This window comes from Notolepis coatsorum (assembly GCF_963971535.1).
Source record: "Notolepis coatsorum genome assembly, chromosome: 2".
Taxonomy (NCBI): Eukaryota; Metazoa; Chordata; class Actinopteri; order Aulopiformes; family Paralepididae; genus Notolepis; species Notolepis coatsorum.
In genome coordinates, this window is record NC_140166.1 from 31229283 (window position 1) to 31256071 (window position 26789).

At 45.7% G+C, this 26789-nt stretch overlaps 1 protein-coding gene across 4 annotated transcripts in view; it reads left to right on the forward strand.

Moving 5' to 3' along the window:
• The window catches only part of scarf2 (scavenger receptor class F, member 2), an 88736-nt gene that overhangs the window by 9149 nt on the left and 52798 nt on the right, over nucleotides 1–26789 (forward strand). For 3 of the 4 annotated variants that reach the window (XM_084308929.1, XM_084308930.1, XM_084308931.1), the window contains exons 2-7: nucleotides 7149–7207; nucleotides 7309–7410; nucleotides 10027–10549; nucleotides 13710–13928; nucleotides 15057–15185; nucleotides 21812–21915. In XM_084308929.1, coding sequence (XP_084165055.1) covers nucleotides 7149–7207; nucleotides 7309–7410; nucleotides 10027–10549; nucleotides 13710–13928; nucleotides 15057–15185; nucleotides 21812–21915 — 1136 coding nt within the window. The remainder of the gene's footprint in view (nucleotides 1–7148; nucleotides 7208–7308; nucleotides 7411–10026; nucleotides 10550–13709; nucleotides 13929–15056; nucleotides 15186–21811; nucleotides 21916–26789) is intronic. The other variant, XM_084308932.1, reaches the window with a different exon arrangement.

Sequence of the window (26789 nt, forward strand, 5' to 3'; positions counted from 1 at the left end):
TGATGTGGCATAATTGCGAAACGTGTTTAGTCCCTTGTTTGATCCGAATCTGGGTTTTACATGATTTGTGGAGCTCCCTCTGGTGTTGTGATCGTGGTATTCACTGACCTTTGGGAAGTATTTTGACATGTACATGGGTACCTTGGTCGCGTAGTGTATCTTGTAGACCAGGCCCATTGCAAGTTGCTGTACTCTGTCGTCTACTCTAAGCCATCCTAGGTTGTCAAAGTGGGCAGGGGTGAGGTGGGTTCTAGGAGTCAGGTCAAGTAGTAGTCTGACTAGCTTGTTTTGAGATGTTTGTAATTTGTTTTTTAGTGCCTTTGAGGTGCTTTGGTACCATGAGGTGCAAGCATAGTCGTAGTACCCTTGAATGAGTGCTCCTGCTAGAGTCCTCAGGGTATTCTTGTTTACCAGAGCGGAGATCCGGTACTGCTGTTCATAACGCTAGCCAAGTTAGCTGTACACACATAGGCCTACACAGTGGGCCAGTTACTTTGGTGTAGGGTTGTAACAATGCATCGATCCTAAGGGGAAAATTCAACTGCATCGATTTGAAAATGTTAGAATCGATTATCGCAATTTGAATGTGTACACAGTGTTATGTTGTTATCATGTCCGTTACAGTCAACACAACGGCATACGCTACTGCATCAACGTTATGATTAACACTTTGGTTGCCTAAGGTTAAATTAATGATATACCATAGATTGCCAGCGCTATTTGTCTATGGAGAAAGTCCCCTTCTTTGCAGGGCTATAACTTTTTAAATTCTATTGCTACATTGCCATTATTAGGGCCCATTCAAAGTCCTATATGTATTGTTCATTGTGTAGCAACGTTAAACTTTTTCATTCACATATTCATAGTAAAGTATGGTCTAATGTATAAGTATGTTTTCATCTCTTTCTGCAGCTTTCTCCAGAACGTGATATATAGCCCCAAATGCATTATATTGATGATGAAATACAGTTTGATGGCAATCAGCGCAATATAAAAAATTCCAACTAGACGTACTTCTAGAAGTTACTACACGTCATCTGATGTTGACCGGATGGGCGAGGGGGCGTTTATAATTCCGTGGGCAGCGTTATACCAATCATCTAATGTGGGTCAAATGTTGATAATATCAGTTATTATCGAAGACGGTAACGTTACACGCTGAAACTCACCCCAGTCTCCGCGCGCCGTTGGGCGATCATCGTCGAGTAGAAATTTTATCATTATGGGATATATTATTACCCGGTCCATCTCCAGCTTGTATAATGGTATATACGTCCAAATCATGTTGTTTATCGAGTTATTGGCAATCGATCGCTATGTAGAGTGACGAGCTAGAGTCACGGGACATGTACCGAGTGGCCGGAAGCAATACGGACGTCTAGCAAAACCTCTAGTGCGCTTCCTGTTAAGCGCTTGCGCCGATCGGCCACCAGATGGCGCTCCTGAACCGCCAGAGAGCTCAGTGGGTCCTGCTGGTGGATCTCAGGCCAGCGGAGGGACATTATGAATCCGATCGCAGATTTTTGAAATATTGATATAAAGACGACGTACAGCGTCCCCCGGCAACTTTAGCATGGCCAGCAAAGACGTCTAAAGACGGCTCCCGGCACCCAAAGTGTTAACAAAGCAAGGCATTCGTTTTGTTGCATTAACGTTATATTACTATTGCTATCGCTAAATCTAGGTGTTCTAAAATATATTGCTATTGGTAAGACTAGAAGTTACATGTCTCGGGAAACTCTCGCATATCGCAATGGTGGCGTTTCAGGAAGTAAACAAGCCAAATGAGAGCTTCCGATTGGTCATTTGCTTTTTTTCTCATGAAACCAGTCACGTCACTCTACAGACCACTACACTTCCGCGTTACATTGAAATCGGGGAGGAGATAGCGGGGGGAGCATATGAATGAATGTGGATCAGAGCCGTGATGTAAGTGGTTGCCGATACGGCTGTGGGGGTGCTAGAGACATGATCGAATAGACGTTTATGCGCCTCAATCTCCTGAACACAGCGTGACCCATTCCTAATCGATTCCTAAATCGGCGGAGAAAAAGCCCTTTTTAAAGCACCTATTCCGCATGCACATGCGCAGAGTGCCCATGGAGTCTGGACGACGCGAGATGACGCACGAATGAATGTGGACTGTTCCATCAGAGGGCGGAGCTTCGGTGGTAATGTGAGTGGCTACAGACCGCTGCACTTAAATATAAACATTAGTCTACCTGGAGACTCAATGAGGTAATTGTAGATGTCGCCATAAGATGCGTCTGGCCATTTAGTGGGATAATTTTTTCATTATCCTGTTCGGCTGAAAGGACACTGGCCACCGAAGCTCCCCCCTCTGATAGAACAGTCCACATTCATTCGTGCGTCATCTCGCGTCGTCCAGACTCCATGGGCACTCTGCGCATGTGCATGCGGAATAGGTGCTTTAAAATGGGCTTTTTCTCTGCCGATTTAGTTCTGATCGATTAGGAATGGGTCACGCCGTGTTCAGGAGATTGAGGCTCATAAATGTCTATTCGATCATGTCTCTAGCACCCCCACAGCCGTATAGGCAACCACTTACATCACGGCTCTGATCCACATTCATTCATATGCTCCCCCCGCAATCTCCTCCCCGATTTCAGAATCCCGGAAGTGTTGCGGTGGTCTACTGTGATTGGACCGTTGGCTTGAGTGCAATGTGGGACTTGTAGTTTTTTAACGATCTCGCGGCGGAGGAAAAAAAAGACGAGAGAGGCTATAATCCATAGATATATATAGAACACTAGATAGCTTTAGGCGGAGTCACCAGCGTCACTGAACCGCCGCCATCTTGCCCAGGTCAGCCTTGAGTGAGAGTGAGTGAGCTGCACAGACAAAAATACTCATAACTCGCTGAAATATTGACGGATTTACAAACGGGTTGGTTTGCTATAAACATCAAAGATGTAGTTATGATACTGCATACTTTAAAAGATGTTTTTTTTTTACAAACCGCTTGAATCATAGCCACGTTAATAATGCTTGTAATAAACCAAACCGTTTGTAAATCCGTCAATAGTTCAGCGAGTTATGAGTATTTTTGTCTGTGCAGCTCACTCACTCTCACTCAAGGCTGACCTGGGCAAGATGGCGGCGGTTCAGTGACGTCGCTCTCCATTGGCCGGCAGCGCGGGTAAGCTATCTAGTGTTATGCTATAATCTGTACTCGCACAGCGTGCGCGTAATTGATTTTTACAGTTCGCACACACATATTTTTAGGGGCATATGCGAGCAATTTGGTCGCACTGTAGAGCCCTGCCATGTGAACCTGAACATTAAGACCATGATCTTAACCATGTGAACCTGAACATTAAGACCATGATCTTAACCATGTGAACCTGAACATTAAGACCATGATCTTAACCATGTGCAGTGTTTCCCCCAGGATTATTTTCAGGGGGGGGTGGTAGGCCCCCAAAACGACTAGTGTTTTCGCGGATACGTGGTGTCAACAGTGTCGTCATAGACGCGCGCAGTAAGGCGGTTGTTAGTATCTGTGCATTTCTCTAAACTGAGCTGAAATGAAACGGTTGCACATAAATTAGGTAAATAAATATTAACAATATTTATTTACAACACATAAATTTACTTATTTACAATTATACATACAGTAGTGACAACACACTAGAACTATTTACAATACAGGGAGGCACATACAACACTCATAACTATTTACAACCAGTGTCAGAGCGAGCGCACTCAAGTTGTTCGGAAATTCTGAGGGCTCAGAGTGCACACTGGATGCTCTGAGTCAGTTTATCAGAGCGGAGCAGATTTTCAGAGTGAATTTATTAACTCACCTTAACTAGGGCCCTATGAAATCTGTTTTTATCTTTTCCTGTTTTCGGATATGAATTTTCCTGTTTTCGGATTTCTCTGTTTTTAATTGTCCCGTTTTCGGATTTTATATTTTTTTCCTTTGGATTTAACAAATAAAAACTATACAAAATTATGTTTTTAACTAACTTTAATAACAGTACATCTGCAAACAGTGCCAGTGTAGTTCAATGTTCAGTGCCAGTTAGGTTATGAGGTTTCTTTTTTCCAATTTAGTTCAGTTCAATGCAGTTCAACTGCCAGTGCAGTGCAATAACTAAATAATAATTAAATAGTTAAATAATACAAAATAATAATTTGTTTAAAAGAAATCAGAAAGAAACTGTAAAATGTAATTTATTTCAAAGAGATGTCCTTTAAAGGTTCATGCTTCTCCCCATCTCTGGCTGACATCACCATTGTGATACATGATGGTTAGGCCTTTGTATTTTCCTCAGTGAGGGATTCTCTTTAGTCTGTCAGCAGCGTTTTGTACTTGCTGAAGCTTCTCTCTGTATAATTATTTTTTAAGTTTAAATATCAACATTATCTGGCCATCCTCCGTAAATAGTAAATACTATCAAACTTGCCAAAGACCAGAGTTGGGACGGGCACCCGCGCACACACACACACACACACACACACAGAAAGGGAGAATGGCTTATATGAACTATCCAGTTCATATATCAACTTATATCAACTATCCAGTTCGTTTTTATAGTGTAACGTTTGGCCACTTGAAGGAGAGAGAGAGAGAGACTGAGACCATTCTTTTTTATAATCTTTTCTGGAGGGGCGGGCTGCCCCGTCAAGGCAATGGTAGGGGAAACACTGATGTGAACCTGACACTTTATTATGTCAAAGAAAGTCACTTTACATTTACACATACATAACTGCACATATCCATACATACATACGTACATATACACACACAAATGTACATACGCATATTTTAAATCTTGACACTTTTATTTTTATGTTTTTACCCATCACCCATACAACAACAAGAGACAAAAACAAAAAACAAAAGGGGGAGTACCAGTATGATCCTGGACTGGTAAACCCATCCATCCATCCACGGCACACATCCAACATCCACCCCTACTCGTCATACATATATAAAAAAAATATTATAATAATAACCTGAACATTAATACCATGATCGTAACCATTCTGCCACCTGAAAAACATCCCATTCAGTTGGCCAAGTGGGTTATTCAAATCAATATGTTAAAATGCACCAGGGACACAATCTGTTAAAATAGTCTACCGGTACTTTATTTGAGTTAAAACTGTCACGTTGCAGTCGCTAGGACCTTGTCTGATGAAGGTCCTTGCGACCAAAACATCACAGTTTTAACTGGAATAAAGTTGACTTTTTAATGGATAGAGTGCAGTACTTCTTCCCTCATGGACTCTGCACCTCTCCTCCTGGTTGTTTCAGCACAGACCTTTTATCCAACAAATGCTAAAATACCTCCAATATCTCAAAAAACAAAACAAGGATTTGAGCACTTTTTGAATGGACTGAAATGACTCTGTGTCGTAAGTGTAAGTATGTGACAGCAGTGAGCACACCTTTTATTATTATTTATTTAACCAGGAAATCCATTGAGATTACAATACAATTTTCAAGGGAGACTTGGCCAAGATAGTACACCATTACAAAGTAAAACAAATTATAAAATAGAGCGTGTTAGAAACAGACGAGGGACAATAAAAAAAATAGAGCATGTTATATACATAATACAACTTTCAGCTCACAAATAACAATTGCATTCTTCAGTTACACAGGTTTTCTTTTCCCAGAGCTTTGAACTCTCCCAGAGTTTAGAGTTGTGATATCAAACACACGGCTCATTCTGTCTGGATGAGGATGAAAAGAAGCAAACAGTGTTGCCCGCAGCCCCCTTGACTGAACGCAGCGGTCAAACAAACACTTTAGGGGAAGTAAAAGTGTTGTGGGGGGCCCCCGCCAGAGGTCACAGGCGTGGGAGGAAGAGGAGGAAGAGGAGAGGCATCTGTCCCTTTCCGGACAGACCCGCGCAGCTTGGCTCCAAAACGACTATTCCAAATACTCACACACTCTCCCCCTCCGCTCTCCCTCCTCCGCTCTCCCCTCCGCTTGCTTTCACTACAGCGACGCTAATCACACCCAACTCAACCCTCCGCTCTCCCCTCCACTTGCTTTCACTACAGCGACGCTAATCACACCCGACTCAACCCTCCGCTCTCCCCTCCACTTGCTTTCACTACGGTGGCGCTAATCACACCCGACTCAACCCTCCGCTCTCCCCTCCGCTTGCTTTCACTACAGCAACGCTAATCACACCCGACTCAACCCTCCGCTCTCCCCTCCACTTGCTTTCACTACAGCGACGCTAATCACACCCGACTCAACCCTCCGCTCTCCCCTCCACTTGCTTTCACTACGGCGGCGCTAATCACACCCGACTCAACCCTCCGCTCTCCCCTCCGCTTGCTTTCACTACGGTGGCGCTAATCACACCCGACTCAACCCTCCGCTCTCCCCTCCGCTTGCTTTCACTACGGCGGCGCTAATCACACCCAACTCAACCCTCCGCTCTCCCCTCCGCTTGCTTTCACTACGGTGGCGCTAATCACAACCGACTCAACCCTCCGCTCTCCCCTCCACTTGCTTTCACTACGGTGGCGCTAATCACAACCGACTCAACCCTCCGCTCTCCCCTCCACTTGCTTTCACTACGGTGGCGCTAATCACACCCGACTCAACCCTCCGCTCCCCCCTCCGCTTGCTTTCACTACACCGGCGCTAATCACACCCGACTCAACCCTCCGCTCCCCCCTCCACTTGCTTTCACTACACCGGCGCTAATCACACCCAACTCAACCCTCCGCTCACGGCTGTTGTTCCGCGAGACGTAACCGCCCAGGGTTTAACAGTTCAAAGGCTGTCTGTCGTCTGAGCATATAGGACGCTGACAAGCCTGGGAGGGGGGGGGGGGGGGGGGCTAGGGGGCCTTGAGTGTGTGTTGTACTGTATGCGTTGGCGGATGTGTGTGTGTGTTACCCAAACGCCTACAATTATACACGCTACATGTGCTAAGCATATGGATCATACTTCCTGGAATACTTCTGGGGTATTCAGCACCACATCAGGGAGAAGAGTGAGATCAAAAGAGCTGCTGTGTTGACAGTGTGTGTTGGGGGGGGGGGGGGGGGGGGGGGGGGGGGCTTTAACGCTGTGTTCCCTTTATGTTACTCAGCTGCCTTTTCTTCTCTCTCATTGACTCTTGTTTTTTCCGTCTCGACTTGTCTTCCAGGTCACCGGCACTGGCGTGCTGCGGTGGGTGGGAGAAGCTAGGGGATGACTGTCCGACACGTACGTACAGTAGCCCTCCTTTGACACACGTCGATATGTCAATATGATCACTGTGTCATCCGGTGTGTGAATAATACATAATGTACCCGTTCACTCTATAGCTCTCTGTGAAGGCAACTTCACCTGCAAGGAGAACGAGGTGTGTGTCCGGCCGAACGATTGCCGCTGTCGTCATGGGTACTTCGGAGCCAGCTGTGACACCAGTAAGGACCCCCCCCCCCAGTGGTTTCTAATGTTGCATTTGATTCTAACTCGGAGGTGGGAAATTCCTCCTACTCCTACTGGGAAAAATCTAACTTGGAGTTCCTAGTCCTATAAACGTTAATGTTGTTGTCAGCTGTGTTAACACTTTGACGACCGATGGGCTTAGTCTAATTAGTGGCTAGAGGACCGGGGAATGTAAACAAACATGTGGGTTTTCTAACAGCTATATCTATACTTTATAGTGTTGCTATCTGTCCATTCTCATTGTCAATTGAGTGCATAAACCGTCCCTTCAGAATGTCTTAAAGAAAAAAAAATCTATTGGTAGGTTGTCATTTTATAGCGCCGTGAATACAAGCTTTATCGCAGATTTCGTATCTATTTTCTGGAAAGCTAGTTATAGAGCTAAAGGCTACTAACGTTATATTCAACGGCATTTCTGTTGTATATATGCTAATGAAATAACATAAACTGCTTATGATCCGGACTATCCCAGAGCATCTATGGATGAAAGGGGTGCGGTGGGGGATGTCGATTAGTATTATCGATTACCAATACAGTGTCCGTGTAAGTAGCCACATTCACAGATCGATTGCTAGCGTTGCACAGCAAGCTCCGATCCGGCTATAAATTAGGTGATAAATGTCTTACCGTCAGCCCGTGTGATACCCGGCAGCATTTCCCCGTTATCGATCGGCATCTGGTAGATCGATATGTCCATTGGTTGATGATAAATCCCCTTATTCCATGGTGAAATCTCCGCATCGAAACGTGATACACGGTGCATGCTGTTGGTTTGTGATCAGAGTAATATGATACTCCGTTGGAGGGTAAAAAGAAAATTCCATTCGCCCACAATGATACTGCAGTGGAGCGATGGCGCCCCTAAGAGGATCTGGCCGGTATTGCATGTTGCCGATTCCACAGAGGCGGGTAGATCGGCAGAGTCGATCGGGGATCTTGATCCGGTTATTAATATGGAATAAAACAATAACAACTTGCCACGGCTATATACTTGCCTCTGGTCCACAACGCATGGATTCGAAACACGTATTTATACGTGGCCGGTCCCATTGTGTTAAGCCCTAGCCCTATTTTCAGAAATGTTGCCTAAAGGTACATGCCCAAGTAAATGGAAGATTGCTCCACTTCTACAAGGTCAATTTGCATGTTCTTGGTATCTAGGAACATATAGGGCATAAAATAAAATATTGTTTGTTTCCTGTTGGTTGTCAGTTAAGGCCATGGGTAGGTAGGGAATTTATTTTATTTTTTATTTTATTCTTTCCCACGGCGACTATGGATAGGGAATTTCTTTATTTAATTAAAATGTTCACAACAACATGGATGCATGTACTCTGCCAGCATGTTTAATATCCATAATACTAAAGGTTTGACTAAGATTTCTATGAAACTTTATTGTAAACAAATTTTTTTTTTCTTTTTTTTTACTCATAAAATATATTGGGTGAAAATATACACTTTGACTGCTGTTTTGATAGGGTTAAGGTCTTTACTCTTGGCTACATTTAAAAAAGTAACAGAACATTCATTAATACGGTCTGTATTGATCGATTTATGATAAAAACAGCAATTGGGCACATTGAGTACATTTGTACGTATATTAGCTACAGTGTACTCACACAAACTGTTTGTGTGAGTTATAGTTCATGCGAGACAATTTGTAAGAAGTAATTGCCAAAAAGGTTTACTGTGAGTGTCCATTTTATTCACAATCTCGAACACACGTAGGTCAGAGACGACATGTTTCCCACTTCCACATTCCCGCCTCCAACCATAAACGAATGCAGCATAACATGTGTAGTGTAGGGCTGGGAGGTATAATGTATTGTAAGTAGGGATGCTCGATATTGGCTTTTTTTCCGATACCGATATCAACCGATACCGATATATGCAGGGTTTCCCCCCCCCCAAAAAATTGAACAATTTCAGGTAATTAACATTACATATCTCTTGTTGTGGAATGAACACAACATTATGCATACTTTTGACAATAAATAAAATCAGAATTTGTTCTTACTTGCTTGCCTGGGTAAATAAAGGTTATAGAAATGTAAAAAAAACGATAACGATATTTTCCGATATCACATTTTAATGCCAATATCGGTAGGCCGATAATATCGGACATCCCTAATTGTAAGGTATACTATTCTTGGATCTATGCAAAGGTACAGTATGCGTTTTTACAATACCGTAGTCAATAATAAAGGATGCTTTCATTCAATGTATCAAAAGTTTACATTGCAGCAGAATTAGAAAGAGTGTGTGATGGCATTGATGAGAAAATAACATTTTGAATAAAGTAGTGCAATGATAAGTGTATTACAAGAAAAAGATGATATATCACAATGATATATTTGTACAAGAAAGCCGGCACCATCATTGGGTCAAAACTAAGAACTTGTCAAATTGTGATATGATTCCTTTGCTATATTGTTGTGTCTTGAATTGTGTTTTAAAGGTCAAATGAAATTGTCTCGTCTATGTGAAAGTGTTGTGTGAAAAGAAACATGTGAAAGTCACCACCGAAAACAGGAGAAAACAGACGGAGGAAATGAGGCTGTACGCTGATGACAGATATGTCTTTTTCACAGAGTGCCCCGCCAAATTCTATGGCCCCGACTGTAAGGGCATGTGCACGTGTTTCCCCAACGGCCAATGTGACGACCTGACGGGAGAGTGCACCTGCTATCACAACCGCTGGGGGCCCAACTGCGAGAACGCCTGCTTGTGCCAAAAGGGCAAATGTGACCAAGAGACGGGGAAATGCACGTGCCTCCCCGGCTTCTGGGGCCCGCAGTGCAACAACAACTGCTACTGCAACTCAGTCAACTCAGTGTGCGACGCGGCGACGGGCCGCTGCCTCTGCAACCCCAGCTGGACGGGTCGCAACTGCGGCATCCAGTGCAACTGCAACAACTCGCCGTGCGAGCAGTTCACGGGCCGGTGCCAGTGCCGGGAGAAACTGTGGGGCCCGCGGTGCGAGCGGTCCTGCTCGTGTATTCACGGCAAGTGCAACCAGGCGGACGGGTCGTGCACCTGCACGCCGGGGTTCCGTGGGAAGTTCTGCCGGGAGCCGTGTCCCGCCGGGTTCTACGGCCAGAACTGCAGGAACAGGTGAGGAAACAACGCCCTGAGTGCAAATGTCCCGTTCCCCCACAGAACAGGAACCACGCAGGAAAGATTAAACACTGTATGTTCAAGTCCCTTGTTTGAGGTTTATTACAGCGCAGTTTTGCGGTTTCGATAGGAAATAAGATTTGATATATGTTGCAGCTGATAACCCTTAACGTATCTCGATGGAGCAATATGGAAGTGAGAGTTGGGAATTGGTTTTCACATTATCCCGTAATCTTCATGCAGCATGTTAAAGCGATTCAGGTTAAGTGTTTTACCTTCTGTGGACTACGCAACTCCCACATGCTACAGAGTTACTGGCCACATTCTCCACACTGTAACTCTCACATGATAGAGAGTTACTGGCCACATTCTCCACACTGTAACTCTCACATGCTACAGAGTTACTGGCCACATTCTCCACACTGTAACTCTCACATGCTACAGAGTTACTGGCCACATTCTCCACACTGTAACTCCCACATGATACAGAGTTACTGGCCACATTCTCCACACTGTAACTCCCACATGATACAGAGTTACTGGCCACATTCTCCACACTGTAACTCTCACATGCTACAGAGTTACTGGCCACATTCTCCACACTGTAACTCTCACATGATACAGAGTTACTGGCCACATTCTCCACACTGTAACTCTCACATGCTACAGAGTTACTGGCCACATTCTCCACACTGTAACTCTCACATGCTACAGAGTTACTGGCCACATTCTCCACACTGTAACTCCCACATGATACAGAGTTACTGGCCACATTCTCCACACTGTAACTCTCACATGCTACAGAGTTACTGGCCACATTCTCCACACTGTAACTCCCACATGATACAGAGTTACTGGCCACATTCTCCACACTGTAACTCTCACATGCTACAGAGTTACTGGCCACATTCTTCACACTGTAACTCTCACATGATACAGAGTTACTGGCCACATTCTCCACACTGTAACTCTCACATGCTACAGAGTTACTGGCCACATTCTCCACACTGTAACTCTCACATGATACAGAGTTACTGGCCACATTCCCCACACTGTAACTCTCACATGATACAGAGTTACTGGCCACATTATCCACACTGTAACTCTCACATGATACAGAGTTACTGGCCACATTCCCCACACTGTAACTCCCACATGCTACAGAGTTACTGGCCACATTCCCCACACTGTAACTCCCACATGCTACAGAGTTACTGGCCACATTCTCCACAGTGTAACTCTCACATGATACAGAGTTACTGGCCACATTCTCCACACTGTAACTCTCACATGATATAGAGTTACTGGCCACATTCTCCACAGTGTAACTCTCACATGATACAGAGTTACTGGCCACATTCTCCACAGTTTAACTCTCACATGATACAGAGTTACTGGCCACATTCTCCACACTGTAACTCTCACATGATACAGAGTTACTGGACACATTATCCACACTGTAACTCTCACATGATACAGAGTTACTGGCCACATTCTCCACAGTGTAACTCTCACATGATACAGAGTTACTGGACACATTCTCCACACTGTAACTCTCACATGATACAGAGTTACTGGCCACATTCTCCACAGTGTAACTCTCACATGCTACAGAGTTACTGGCCACATTCTCCACACTGTATCTCTCACATGATACAGAGTTACTGGCCACATTTTCCACACTGTAACTCTCACATGATACAGAGTTACTGGACACATTCTCCACACTGTAACTCTCACATGATACAGAGTTACTGGCCACATTCTCCACAGTGTAACTCTCACATGCTACAGAGTTACTGGCCACATTCTCCACACTGTAACTCTCACATGATACAGAGTTACTGGCCACATTTTCCACACTGTAACTCTCACATGATACAGAGTTACTGGCCACATTCCCCACACTGTAACTCTCACATGATACAGAGTTACTGGCCACATTCTCCACACTGTAACTCTCACATGATACAGAGTTACTGGCCACATTCTCCACACTGTAACTCTCACATGATACAGAGTTACTGGCCACATTCTCCACACTGTAACTCTCACATGATACAGAGTTACTGGCCACATTCCCCACACTGTAACTCTCACATGCTACAGAGTTACTGGCCACATTCCCCACACTGTAACTCTCACATGATACAGAGTTACTGGCCACATTCTCCACACTGTAACTCTCACATGATACAGAGTTACTGGCCACATTCTCCACACTGTAACTCTCACATGATACAGAGTTACTGGCCACATTCTCCACACTGTAACTCTCACATGCTACAGAGTTACTGGCCACATTCTCCACACTGTAACTCTCACATGATACAGAGTTACTGGCCACATTCTCCACACTGTAACTCTCATATGATACAGAGTTACTGGCCACATTCCCCACACTGTAACTCTCACATGCTACAGAGTTACTGGCCACATTCCCCACACTGTAACTCTCACATGATACAGAGTTACTGGCCACATTCTCCACACTGTAACTCTCACATGATACAGAGTTACTGGCCACATTCTCCACACTGTAACTCTCACATGATACAGAGTTACTGGCCACATTCTCCACACTGTAACTCTCACATGCTACAGAGTTACTGGCCACATTCTCCACACTGTAACTCTCACATGCTACAGAGTTACTGGCCACATTCTCCACACTGTAACTCGCACATGCTACAGAGTTACTGGCCACATTCTCCACAGTGTAACTCTCACATGATACAGAGTTACTGGCCACATTCTCCACAGTGTAACTCCCACATGATACAGAGTTACTGGCCACATTCTCCACACTGTAACTCTCACATGATACAGAGTTACTGGCCACATTCTCCACACTGCTTTTTACTCATCGTCTTAAAGTCTCCCCTCTTGTTGCTTCTGAACGGTAGTTAAATGATCGATGGGTCTCTCGTAGAGATATTTGGCAGCAGACGAACGCTTCAGGTCAAGCTCTTGAACTTGTTTATGTCTTTCCAAAACGGACCATGGGTGCAACAAATTGATAACGATCTGTGAGATGGATCTGTTAATGCTTCAGGTCATGTCTCTGATACCGTTCTTACAAATATGATAGTTCGGAACATGGAAATAAGATTTGGCTTTTGTGTCCCTACATTGTCTCGACTGTCTGTCCCTATAGGTGTGGTCACTGCAAGGGACAGCAGCCCTGCAAGGTGACGGAGGGCCGCTGCAATACCTGTGACAGAGGCTGGAACGGGACACGCTGTGACCAGCTGTGCTACAAGGGCTTCTTTGGGGAGAACTGCCAGGAAGTGTGTCCCACCTGTAAAGACGAACACCACTGTGACCCCATCCATGGCAAATGCTCTCACTGTAACCCCGGCTGGATCGGGGACAGGTCAGAAGAAACACATGAATGAACGTGTCGGTCCAGACACAACATGTCGGGATAACTTTGTAATGCGCTGCTGTAGGTGATCGGGTGAGACAGGCGGAGAGGAGTGAAGGACACTGGAGGGCTAACTTTGTAATGCGCTGCTGTAGGTTAACGGCTGAGACAGGCGGAGAGGAGTGAAGGACACTGGAGGGATAACTTTGTAATGCGCTGCTGTAGGTGATCGGCTGAGACAGGCGGAGAGGAGTGAAGGACACTGGGGGGGTAACTTTGTAATGCGCTGCTGTAGGTGATCGGCTGAGACAGGCGGAGAGGAGTGAAGGACATTGGGGGGGTAACTTTGTAATGCGCTGCTGTAGGTGATCGGCTGAGACAGGCAGAGAGGAGTGAAGGACATTGGGGGGGTAACTTTGTAATGCGCTGCTGTAGGTGATCGGCTGAGACAGGCGGAGAGGAGTGAAGGACACTGGAGGGGTACCTTTGTAATGCGCTGTTGTAGGTGATCGGCTGAGACAGGCGGAGAGGAGTGAAGGACACGGCTGACTATCAAGTGTCAACGAGCAACAGGCAAAGCCTACCGCCTCTTAGCCCACTGAGCAAGAATGCATTGCAAACGTTTTAGGGCTTAATTAGGCTAATTACCGGTAAGTAGTTGTAGAAGTAATGTAGTGCAAAGTAGTGTAACTATTTACTACAGGGACTAATAAGTAAAGGAGTAGGATTATAGTTCACATGTTCATGTTAAGAGAAGTAATGATTAAAAGTCATTAATTTGTTACTTTTAAGAGTAATCTGTAAGATATGTAATAACTGTAATAACCTTTTCTGAGTGAAGACCCCAACACTGTCTACAGTCACTGTTGTAGTGATCACCCATGCTTCACTGAATGATGCTAATTATTAATACAAACAAAATACACATAACACGTGGGGGGAAACACATGTCTGACACACAGTTGTTTTCCACGCCTCAGACACACACACTATCATTCCCCAGACGTGAAACAGTAATCACCTTCAACTAGTAGCTGCGGCCGTTCAGCCGCTCGACACACTGAGATAATATCCATGACTCATCCCCCTCTCGCTCCATAATGACTGTAATCAGGGCATTCCTTCTGTGTGCGGTAGGTGTGAGGTGCGCTGCCCCAACGGCACATATGGGGAGAACTGCGAGAACGACTGCAGCCACTGTTTCAACGGCGTCTGTCACATCGTCACAGGAGAGTGTCTGTGCGACCCAGGGTTTTATGGGACCTAGTAAGTCAAGAGGGGCGCTCCTCACTCGCACCAAAACACACCATGTATCTACATGCCTTTGTCAGCACGACAACACACAGAGAGAAGGCTGCCGGGTTCTGTCCTATGTGTTCCTCACTCACTCACTCACTCACTCACTCATAACTCTTGGTATTCATGGTTTAGAGTGGCTTTCTGGACACTGATTTAATTGAATTTCAAACATTTCTTTATACTCGAAAGGCAACTGAGGTTTCCCTCATTTACAGTTACGTAGAGCTTACATGCAGAGATAAGCAATCATAAATACAGCATAGAAATCACAGCATATGAAATCACAACAATAAGACAACAAGACGAGACAAAAGCAAGGATAACAAATCAATTAAATTAAAACACATGCAACTGGATGGAAATGGTTAGAGATCAATGTCTTGAACTCTGCAACAGAGGGGAGAATCTCAATATTTAAGGATTGTTGGATTGCATTCCATGATCTAGGGGCATCATACTAAAATGCAGATTTACCCTTTTCCGAACAAACTCACATAACACTTTGAGTGCCACGCCGGGTTTTCCTTTTTACCCCCTGAATGCCACCATCGGCGCCAATGTTAACGTTAATATCGCCTAATCTATGTTTTAAATTATGGCTATGTGTCTAATCTGCCCATTGCATTATCAAAGACTATTTTCCAGTCAGTGCTGTCGAGGCAGATTGGTTTTTTATCGCGTCATTTCCGTTTTAGAGCATTTAGAAAAGCAGCCGTTTTGAGATAAAAAACAGCCCATTCTGGACCATTCTATGAAAATCGTCTTTTACTGGAATATTCCACAACGTTGATATTCGTCGGCCTTTTTATGAATCGTTTTCAAATAAACGCTAGATGATCAATATTATACGTGCATGCAAGCACATTCGGGCCGCGCACGGACAATCGCCGCATTGATTTCCTCTCGGACTTTTACAGTGAAACCGAAAGAGGACATTTCACAAAACAGCTTATAACTTCATCAAAATTAGTCTGATTATCCTAACACTGATAACATAGAGTCCTTACCTGACATCAGATGGTATCCAACTGGTATATTCCAATTCCTGATCACCATTCGAAAAAATCAATAAGTGTATGGATCCAATGCGATACAGTAGAACTCCATGATCAGCGGGGCTCAGATGCTCCAGAATGAACTGTGGTAACCCCGGCTGGATCAGTGAACTGGAAAATTTGGAGTACCGGAATTTTTTCCCCATCCATTTTCATTGAGTCCATTCCAAAATCCCTTATGTCATCTGGGAGACAATAGGGGGCGCTTTTTTCCACATATGCTCTCCGGCGGAGCTCGTGTATACTCGGGTAGGCTCGCGTGATGCAATATGATTTCAGATCGCTAAAAAATAATAATAATAATAATAATTCAGAGAAATCTCGTGAGTGGCTTTCAACCACATAAAAATAAACCCGAGATATCTCGTGTGTGGCAGTTACTAAAAAATAGAAAAGAAAATATTTTACTATCATGCACTTTGCTACTAAGGAATCGACCATGCTATTATTACCCACTATGCTAATATGCACTCAAGTCTGTAGCACTCAAGTTAAACACTGTTTGACGAACAATGTTACTTACCCTTAGCTGCCAGAGTTGTACCCTTCCTGCTGACTTGTTGCACAGAACTTTGCTTTGGACAAAAGTGTCAGCTAAATGACTAAATGTAAAATGTAAATGTAGAACGGGTATCATAGGTTCCTACATTCCATTCCAATAATGATGTAATATAAGGAGGTAGCTTACCAATACCAATAATGATGTAGTAAGGATGTAGCTTACCAATAAGGGCCTTATAATGAACACATACCAGTGTTTGTTGTGCCTCTCCATCAGAGAGGGCCAACCAACCTTCTCATGAAGGACAGTGATGAGTGTTGTATCTATCATCAGTGATGAATCTGAGGGCAGAGTGATAGAATCCACGGATTTAAGGGTTGAGGCCGCAGCATGCCTATAAATAACATCACCATAGTCCAAGACTGATAAGAAAACTGCTTCGACAACTCTCTTCGTACGGATCAGAGGTTAGTTAGTTAGGAACATTGGGTCTCATTCCCGAATATTTTCCAAAGAGTTCTCTTGGAAGACTTATCTTGGAACCGACTGAGACAGAATCAAGTCCCCAACGTGCTGGGAATATGTCTTACGTGGCTCAAACGGTCGCACCTGTGATATCTGCGTTGGGGAATGGCACCATGTCTCAAACATGAATGTGCGTCCCCATTCAGGTCATTTGCATACAAAACAACACCTCCAGAGCTCCGTTATAAGGCAACTAATGATGCAGCCGTGTGAATGACCTGACGCAGCACACGCGCAGACACACACGCACGCGCAGTACTGTATAGCCTACGCGCGTAATGAATGAACGCAGTATAGGTTTATTATTCCATTAATGACTTGTTTCATTAGGAGAGCAGCAAAGCCCCGTAGACCGTATACGTCAACCATTCCACAGAAGGCATAAATAATTATTATTTTAAATAATTTCACAATAATTGCATAATTGTGTTTGAATATCTGAGTAATTACCGTAATTTGTCCAAAATAGCTGGTTCAGATATGGTTAATCCAGCTGCCCTGTGATCAGATGAATCCATATTATTTATCTTTCCGACATCAAATGCATAATTTCTTATCGTACAAATATTGTCATATTTATTTTAGTGATGATTTAGTAATTAATTCCAAGGAGGCCTGTAGCGTTGACATGAAGGAATCACTATGATTCCTCCCAAATAAAGCCACAGTCTGTCAAGTTAATACAATTTTCAATTAGTCAATCAATGATAAGTGTGCTCCTCAGCACTCTTAAATTGTGCTCTCAGCCACGGCCAAATCCGATCTCAGGAAAAAAATTTGGAATCGCGCTACTAGCGCTAATATGTCTTAAATGGGCAGAAATCTGCCTGAGTGTTATGGTTTGTAACCGACCCCAATCGCACAACACAAGACAGGTATGAGAGTAAGCCAAAACAGGGCATTTATTTCTTACATAACAAAAAGCGGCACAGTCCCTTTAAGGGAGAACACAAAAAACACTAGAGTCAAAGAAATATGAAAAATGCGGCACTGTGCCTTTAAGAGGCGAACAGGCTAAGGGACTAAGGCTAAGGGACAGGGCCAGGGCTAAATGTCAAGGACCAGGACCAGGGGCACTGGAGAGGGGGACAGGGACAGAGGCCCAGAGAGGCGGGCTGGAGACAGGGACAAAGAACAGGGTAAGGCCTTGGACAGGGCGAGGGCCAGAGCTGCTTACAGGGATGAGGACAGGGTTCCGACGGCGGAGGCCTGGCACGGAAACAGGGGCCCGACGGCGGAGGCCTGGCACGGGAACAGGGGTCCGACAGCGGGGGCCTGGCACGGGGACAGGGGCCCGACAGCGGGGGCCTGGCACGGAGATCCTCTTCGTCCCTACTCGGATGCTGTAGACGGGCAGCGCAGAACAAAGGGGGTCCCAGGGGACCGGGATGGGAACACGCCGTCCTCCCGTGGAATACTAGGGAGCGACGACGAGCCTGGGTCCAAGGGGAACGGGATGGGCACACGCCGTCCTCCCGTGGAATACTAGGGAGCGACGACGAGCCTCACCCCAGGAACGAGGATCACGAAGAGACGCCTTCCTCCCGTGGAAACGGGAGCGATGACGAGCCGGCTTGACGTCTGGAGTGGGAACACTGGAAAACCTCCCGTAGAGAATTAGAGAGCGAAGACGGTGTCCCACTCCAGGCAAACGGCGACAGGTGGTGATGGCTGGCACGTCGTCTCACGCCGGAGACGCGGCAGGTGATGGTAACGTACAGGATGGTAACGTGCAGAACTCCATGAACACAGACACAGATACAGAGTCCAGAACACAGAACGACCCGACTAGGACTGAAGGGGAGTCTGCAAGCTATGTACTCTCCCGAGGTGATTGCAAACTCCCAACAGGTGCGTGAAGGTAGAGGATCAAGGATGTCCAAGGGGGGGGGGCTGGTGAAGAGTAGAGGAGAGTAAATCATCGCAAGGGTGGGGGCTGTTGAGGAGAGTAGACAGGGAAAACACAGGAAAAAGGGTCCAGGGAACAGGCGAATCCTCACAGTACCTCCCCCTCCACGGGAGCCACCGGGCGACCCAAAAAATCAGACAGCGGGGCAGGGGACATGACAAAGCAACAAACAAAAAAAACTGGGCCATGCTAGCAGGGAAAGCTACACCTAAAGTGGGGCCAGCAGAGGGACAGGGTAGCTGCCAGAGCATTGCTAGCTACAGGGCCTATGCTAGCTGTACTGCTACAATAGCATAGAGGCTGCGCTAGCTGCCGGAGCTAACGAGGCTGACAGGGGAGCTAACAGGGGAGTCAACAGGGGAAACTAACAGGGGAACTAGAGGGAGCTAGAGGGAACTAGAGGGAGCTAACAGGGGCTAACTCACATACACTGTCTGTGCTGGCTGGGGTCATCGACTGGTCGGGTCGTACTGTTATGGTTTGTAACCAACCCCAATCGCACAACACAAGACAGGTATGAGAGTAAGCCAAAACAGGACATTTATTTCTTACATAACAAAAAGCGGCACAGTCCCTTTAAGGGAGAACACAAAAAACACTAGACTCAAAGAAATATGAAAAATGTGGCACTGTGCCTTTAAGAGGCGAACAGGCTAAGGGACTAAGGCTAAGGGACAGGGCCAGGGCTAAATTTCAAGGACCAGGACCAGGGGCACTGGAGAGGGGGACAGGGACAGAGGCCCGGAGAGGCGGGCTGGAGACAGGGACAGAGAACAGGGTAAGGCCTTGGACAGGGCGAGGGCCAGAGCTGCTTACAGGGATGAGGACAGGGTTCCGACGGCGGAGGCCTAGCACGGGAACAGGGGCCCGACGGCGGAGGCCTGGCACGGGAACAGGGGCCCGACAGCGGGGGCCTGGCACGGGGACAGGGGCCCGACAGCGGGGGCCTGGCACGGAGATCCTCTTCGTCCCTACTCGGATGCTGCAGACGGGCAGCGCAGAACAAAGGGGGTCCCAGGGGACCGGGATGGGAACACGCCGTCCTCCCGTGGAATACTAGGGAGCGACGACGAGCCTGGGTCCAAGGGGAACGGGATGGGCACACGCCGTCCTCCCGTGGAATACTAGGGAGCGACGACGAGCCTCACCCCAGGAACGAGGATCACAAAGAGACGCCTTCCTCCCGTGGAAGCGGGAGCGATGACGAGCCGGCTTGACGTCTGGAGTGGGAACACTGGAAAACCTCCCGTAGAGAATTAGAGAGCGAAGGCGGTGTCCCACTCCAGGCAAACGGCGACAGGTGGTGATGGCTGGCACGTCGTCTCACGCCGGAGACGCGGCAGGTGATGGTAACGTACAGGATGGTAACGTGCAGAACTCCATGAACACAGACACAGATACAGAGTCCAGAATACAGAACGACCCGACAAGGACTGGAGGGGAGTCTGCAACCTATGTACTCTCCCGAGGTGATTGCAAACTCCCAACAGGTGCGTGAAGGTAGAGGATCAAGGATGTCCAAGGGTGGGGGCTGGTGAAGAGTAGAGGAGAGTAAATCATCGCAAGGGTGGGGGCTGTTGAGGAGAGTAGACAGGGAAAACACAGGAAAAAGGGTCCAGGGAACAGGCGAATCCTCACACTGAGGACATTTTTGTAGTAAATCCGTTTGGGAATGAGACCCATTCACTATTGTATGCCTTGCCTACGGGTCCAGCAAAGATTGGATCATGAATATCGCCTAACAGATCTTTTTCCCCAAATGGAAGTATACAGTAGTGTATTGGAATTAAACCCTTCCATTCCAAGAGGAACAATATTTAGTCGAGTACTCGATCAAAGCATCAAAAAATTACCCCCCCCCCTTCATGCATTCATGATGAAACATAACACCTATTATATACCTTTAAATTGGAAATAATAGCGTGTCCAGGCGAGCAACACCAACGCTTTTAGCTAAATTCACGTATTGCTCCATAGCGCCATTTTCAGGAATTAGCCAGGATCACTCTGAAACTATACAATATTCACCACGGTATAACACGCTAACGTATACATGAAAACATGTATTCTTTTTCACATGTTGAACGATGGATAGTTGATGTCAAATGAGCCATAGTATTGTCTCCATAATATAGAATATAGGGCGGTCAGATGGCGTAGCGGAGATTGCGCTCGTCACCAATGCAAGAGGCTGCGGTCTCGACCCCCGGAGTCAGCATTGCCTGCGGCTTGGGCCGATCGTCATACTAACTCGTTTGGCTGAGTTAGCGGGAGGGAAGTCGAGGGTGGTAATCTGGCGTTGTGGACAGCGACGCCTACAGGTCAGCTCTGGTCGCCTGCTCAGCGAAAGGCAGGAAATGGTGAAGGCAGCGTGACCTCCCACGCGTTACGCTTCACCAATGAGAGTCCCCGCTGCCAGGTGAAAAGAGAGCCACTGGCTGTCTCCACATGTGTCGGAAAAAGCATGTGGTAGGCTTCAGGGTTCCCTTGTACCGACCAGGAGGAGGAACATGCGCACAACAACCAGGTAGGGGAGGGGGGGAATTGGCATAACGACAAAAAATAATAATAATAATTTGCTTGTATCCTCTCTCCGTTAAAGCTGCAACATGTCTTGTCAGCCTGGCCAGTATGGAGTGAACTGCAACCAGAGCTGCTCTTGCCACGACAAGAACTGTGACCGGGTGTCCGGGGCCTGCAACCTGCGTAAGTACCTCTGTTCTTCATGTCCTTTTGTCCGTTGCATATGTATGAAGACCGGAGGACTATGTTAATATATCAATATGTTTTGGCTTCAACAATGTGCTTCGGGAGCATCGGTTTGAGGGGCAACCATGACACCTCTGAAAGGGTTAGCGCTTTCTGTGAACGTCCAGTGAGCAAAACAAAACAAAGCTACAAATGTCATCATGTTATGTATAGAAAACAAAACAAGCTTCTAATGTCATCATGTTACGTACTGTATACAAACAAGCTACGAATGTCATCATGTTATGTATATAGAAAGCAAAACAAGCTACTAATGTCATCATGTTACGCACTGTATACAAAACAAAACAAGCTACAAATGTCATCATGTTACGTATACAAAACGAAACAAGCTACTAATGTCATCACGTTACATATAGAAAATAAAGCTACTAATGTCATCATGTTACGTAATACGTATACAAAACAAAACAAAGCTACTAATGTCATCATGTTATGTATATACAAAAAAAATTATTCTATAACTCTCATCATGTTACCTATACAAAAAATACAAGCTACAACTGTCAGGAGCCGTGGACGATCTGTGAGGGCTGGGTAAGGACTGCATGCTGCCCAACGAGGGGGCGTGCTGAACATTCTTCCTCACGCACCTGTGAGTGGTTGGCAATCAGCTCCTCGGGAGACTATTAGTACTGCTGGTTGCCTTCCACTCCTGGCCAGGTCGTTTTGTACGCTACCACCTATCGCCGTTTCCTGGAGTGGGGCTTCGTCTTCGCTCTCTAACTTCCACAGGAGGATCCCAATGTTCCCATTCCAGATGTCGTGCCATTCTACATTGCTACCATCTACCGCCGTGTCTCTGGGGTGAGACGTCGTGCCGGCTACTGCCCTACTCCCTCTCGTTCCTGGGGTGAGGCTCGTCATCGCTCTCTATTGTTCCACGGGAGGATGCCCGTGTCCTCACTCCATTCCCCTTGGACCCCCTGTTTGCTGCGTTGCCCGTCGGCAGCGTTTTGGTGAGTCTGTACGAGACCAGACTCCGAACCTTCGTTTTCATTCATGGACTCAAGAAGAGATTCATGTGTACTTTTTGTTTGCCCGTTAAAGGGACAGCGCTGCACCCTTGTTTTTGGCTAACTCTGAATACCGGTCTGTGTCGTGCAATTGGGGTCGCATTACAATCCCTAACACGATCTCTTTGAATGTGTAACAGTTGAAGTCCAAATGGAAAAAATATAAAACATCATTGTGAGTTGTATTTACAGGGAGCCAGGGACAAACACTGGAGAATTTACGGAGTGGATGGAGACATTATTTTCAAGTCACTGTCATAAGGATTTGTTTTTATGTGGTGACTTCAACATTGATTTATTAACCTCTTCCGCCCGTGAGGTCCGGGGCCGGACCGCAAATGACCTTTATGATCACGTCATAAATCAAGCTCTACAGACTGTCTGACATAATTTTTCAAACGTATTCAAGAATAAACATCATAACGGCTTCCGGTTCCGCTCAGGATCAGATGGCTGCTTGATTTTTTCGAGCTCCGTGACCACTTCACATGAATATTGATAACGACGTTAATTTTACGCCATACGCTCACATTATACATCGTAGTTATGACTAAACAAATACAGAACAAGATTGGAACGTTAAATGAGGTGGACGGAGAATTTATTAGGACTCTGTTCCGTGCTGAACTTGAAGCTAGCATGCTGAAGCTAACTAGTAGACTGGACTCGCTCCAGGAGGATGTAGCTAGCACGACCACGTGGCTCACTGGAGTGGAAGAGGAGATGGCCACGGTGACGGCTATCGATGAAACCAACTCCACCGAAATCTCTGTGATAGAAGACAAGTTGCTTGTTTATGAACATAAGATGGCTGACCTAGAGGACCGGAATAGAAGGTGCAACATCAGAATATACGGCTTGCCCGAAAACATTGAGGACGATGAGCCGATTCAGTACCTTGAAAGGATGATCCCCCAGTGGTTTCCGACCATAGAATCTACAGGAACGGTCCCCCGGAGAAGGGCGAACGTCCACACGCCTTTATATTCTGCTGCCTGCGGTTCACTACACGCAAAACTATTCTCCAAGAGGCCAGGAAACACCCTCCAACCATGGGTAATCATACCCTTAGATTTGCCGTGGATTTCAGCGATTACATCGCCAGGCATCGCAGGGCCTTCTCTAAGGCTATGGGATTCACTTGTGAGAAGGGCATCGAGGTTTACCTACTATACCCTGCAACTTTGAAAGTCAAGATGGGCCGCGCAGTTGTTTCCTGCAACTGCCTGTTCACGTCGCCGTTCGAGGCGGATAGTTTCCTGCGACGCGGCACAATGGCCGGGGGTGGCAAATCGGCCCCGGTGGAGCAGGCTACGGGGGTCGGGGAATAACAGGCCTCGGAGCCTTGGTATGCTAAGTACGAGCTGTAATCATTTTCCGGCTATCCAAGCTAACACTATCGCTACCACTCGCCTACCGCAGCTTTTCGGACCAACAGAACAGTAACACTCAAGGTTTATCTACGCTGTATTATTCCAACAACGGGTATGCATACTGACTATTTTCAAGTATAATTCAGACAACCTGCGTTTTTTAACGTATTTGCTTTTTTATTGTCTGAACATTGAACTCCGCATTGAACTTCGCATAGATTGTTATGCATATTGTCTTTTTTCAAGTTTCACTTAGACTAACTGTGTTTCACAAGTTTCACTCAAACGAACTATGTTTTAATGTATCTGCCGGTCGAGGGGGATGGTCCTTTCTTGGCGGAGCTGTCTACGTGAATCAGGGTATAACAGGCCCTGAGCCTGATTAAGCTAAGCTCAAGGCGTGCTGGTTATCCAACTCTCCTAGCTAACACTACCGTTACCATGCTCCTACCATGACTTTTTGCTCCAGCTGAACGATAATGCTCAAGATTTGTCTCCGCTGTATTATCTCAACGACGGGTATGCATGTTGCCTTTTTTCAAGTTTAACTCAGATGAGCTGTGTTTTAATGCACCTGTTTTATCATCTGCACTTTGAACTTCGCATTTAACTCTGCATAGATTTCTTCTCTCTGTTGAGCGAAGTGGGTTCCTTTTTCTAAATTATTACAATATACCTTTTTTGGTATGGTTAAGTTACATAATTTTGTTCTGGTTGCTGTGCTCGGTCAAAGTGACCAACTGATGTTTGATCGATATCGGACAAGTATTCTGATGGGGGGGAGGGGGGAGGGAATGGGGGATTGTGTTGTTTTTTGTTTTTCGTTCCAGTCGACTCGCTCTATTTTATTTTTGTTTTCACGCTCACGCTCAGAACTCAATAGGACCATAACAAGTGGATATGTATCTGTTATAGTGCTCTACTCCAAACAAATTACATTCAGTCATACTGCAGCCTTTTTAGACTATGGCTAATTTGTATATCTTGATCTGGAATACAGGGGGTCTCAATATACCGCATAAACGCACAAGTGTACTAACGTGGCTAAAAAGGAAGGAAGTGGACCTTGCTTTACTGAGTGAACCGCACCTTTTATTGGTTGATAACGCAAGATTGGCAAATAGATTCTACCATAACATAAGTTCTTCCTCTTTTAGCACCAAGTCCAGAGGGGTAGCCATAATAGCGAAGCGAAATTTGAATATTAAACTGTTAGATGTGTGGTCTGATGCAGATGGTCGAATTACTATTGCTAAAATAGAATGCTCTAACCGGAAAATTGCACTGATCTCTGCATACGCCCCTAATTTGTATGACGCTAACTTTTATGCTGTACTCACTGCAGCTATGATGAAACTACCTGATTACTCATTAATAGTAGGAGCTGATTTTAATGCAGTTTGGGATCCATTGAATGATAGATCCAATCACACTGAAACCTTTGATCAGAAACAAGCTACCACAGCCCTACAGGCCTGGTCTAAGGACACGGGGGTAATTGATATGTGGCGTTCGCTCAACCCATCCGCGAGAGATTACTCTTTCTTCTCATCGAGACATAAGACTTTTTCCAGAATTGATTATGTTTTTTCTTCCCCACGTCTCTTTGATAGCTTTGATGTTGACTTATTGCCCATTGCACTTTCAGACCACAAAGGTATCCTTCTCAAGGGTTCACTCAGTAAAATAACGTCCTGCGCCCCTAGATGGCGCTTTAACTCAATGCTACTGAAAAACGGAGAGTTTAACTTGCAATTTAAAGAGAAGCTCACTGAATTCCTGCAGTTTAATGCTGGCTCGGTACAGGACCCCCGAAGCTGGTGGAATTGGAAAAGCTTCATGCCACGTTGATCTCTTCTTTGCAGCACAACTACTCTAGTCGACTGGAGCTTCAAATTAAGGTACTGTAGTGAAAAAAGAGATTAACTCCATTTTAAGACAACAATCTGAATTTCAGATGCACAGAACAAGACAGCACTACTACTTTCACGGCTCCAGGCCTAGTCACCTACTAGCTATGAAGCTACGTGCCAGTGAGCAATTTGCAGATATCCCTTCCATTAAGAACCAACAGGGGGAGGTAACCACCAACCCCAAAAAGATTAATGATACATTTCGCTCTTTTTATTCCAACCTGTACAAGTCAGAGGTGGTCTTTGATAATACCAAACTGGAGGACTTTCTTAATCAAATCAACCTACCACAGATCTCAGAAGATAGTGCTAAGCGGTTAGCTGCACCTATCACACTAGTTGAGCTTAGAGAGGCGATTGCGGATATGCAACGGGGCAAGGCTCCCGGATGGGACGGCATTCCACCGGAACTCTATCTTGCATTCTGGGATGTACTCGGTCCCTTATTACTCTCAATGATTTTACACTCAATCGAAGAGGGCAATTTTTCCAGAGATGTCAATATGGCC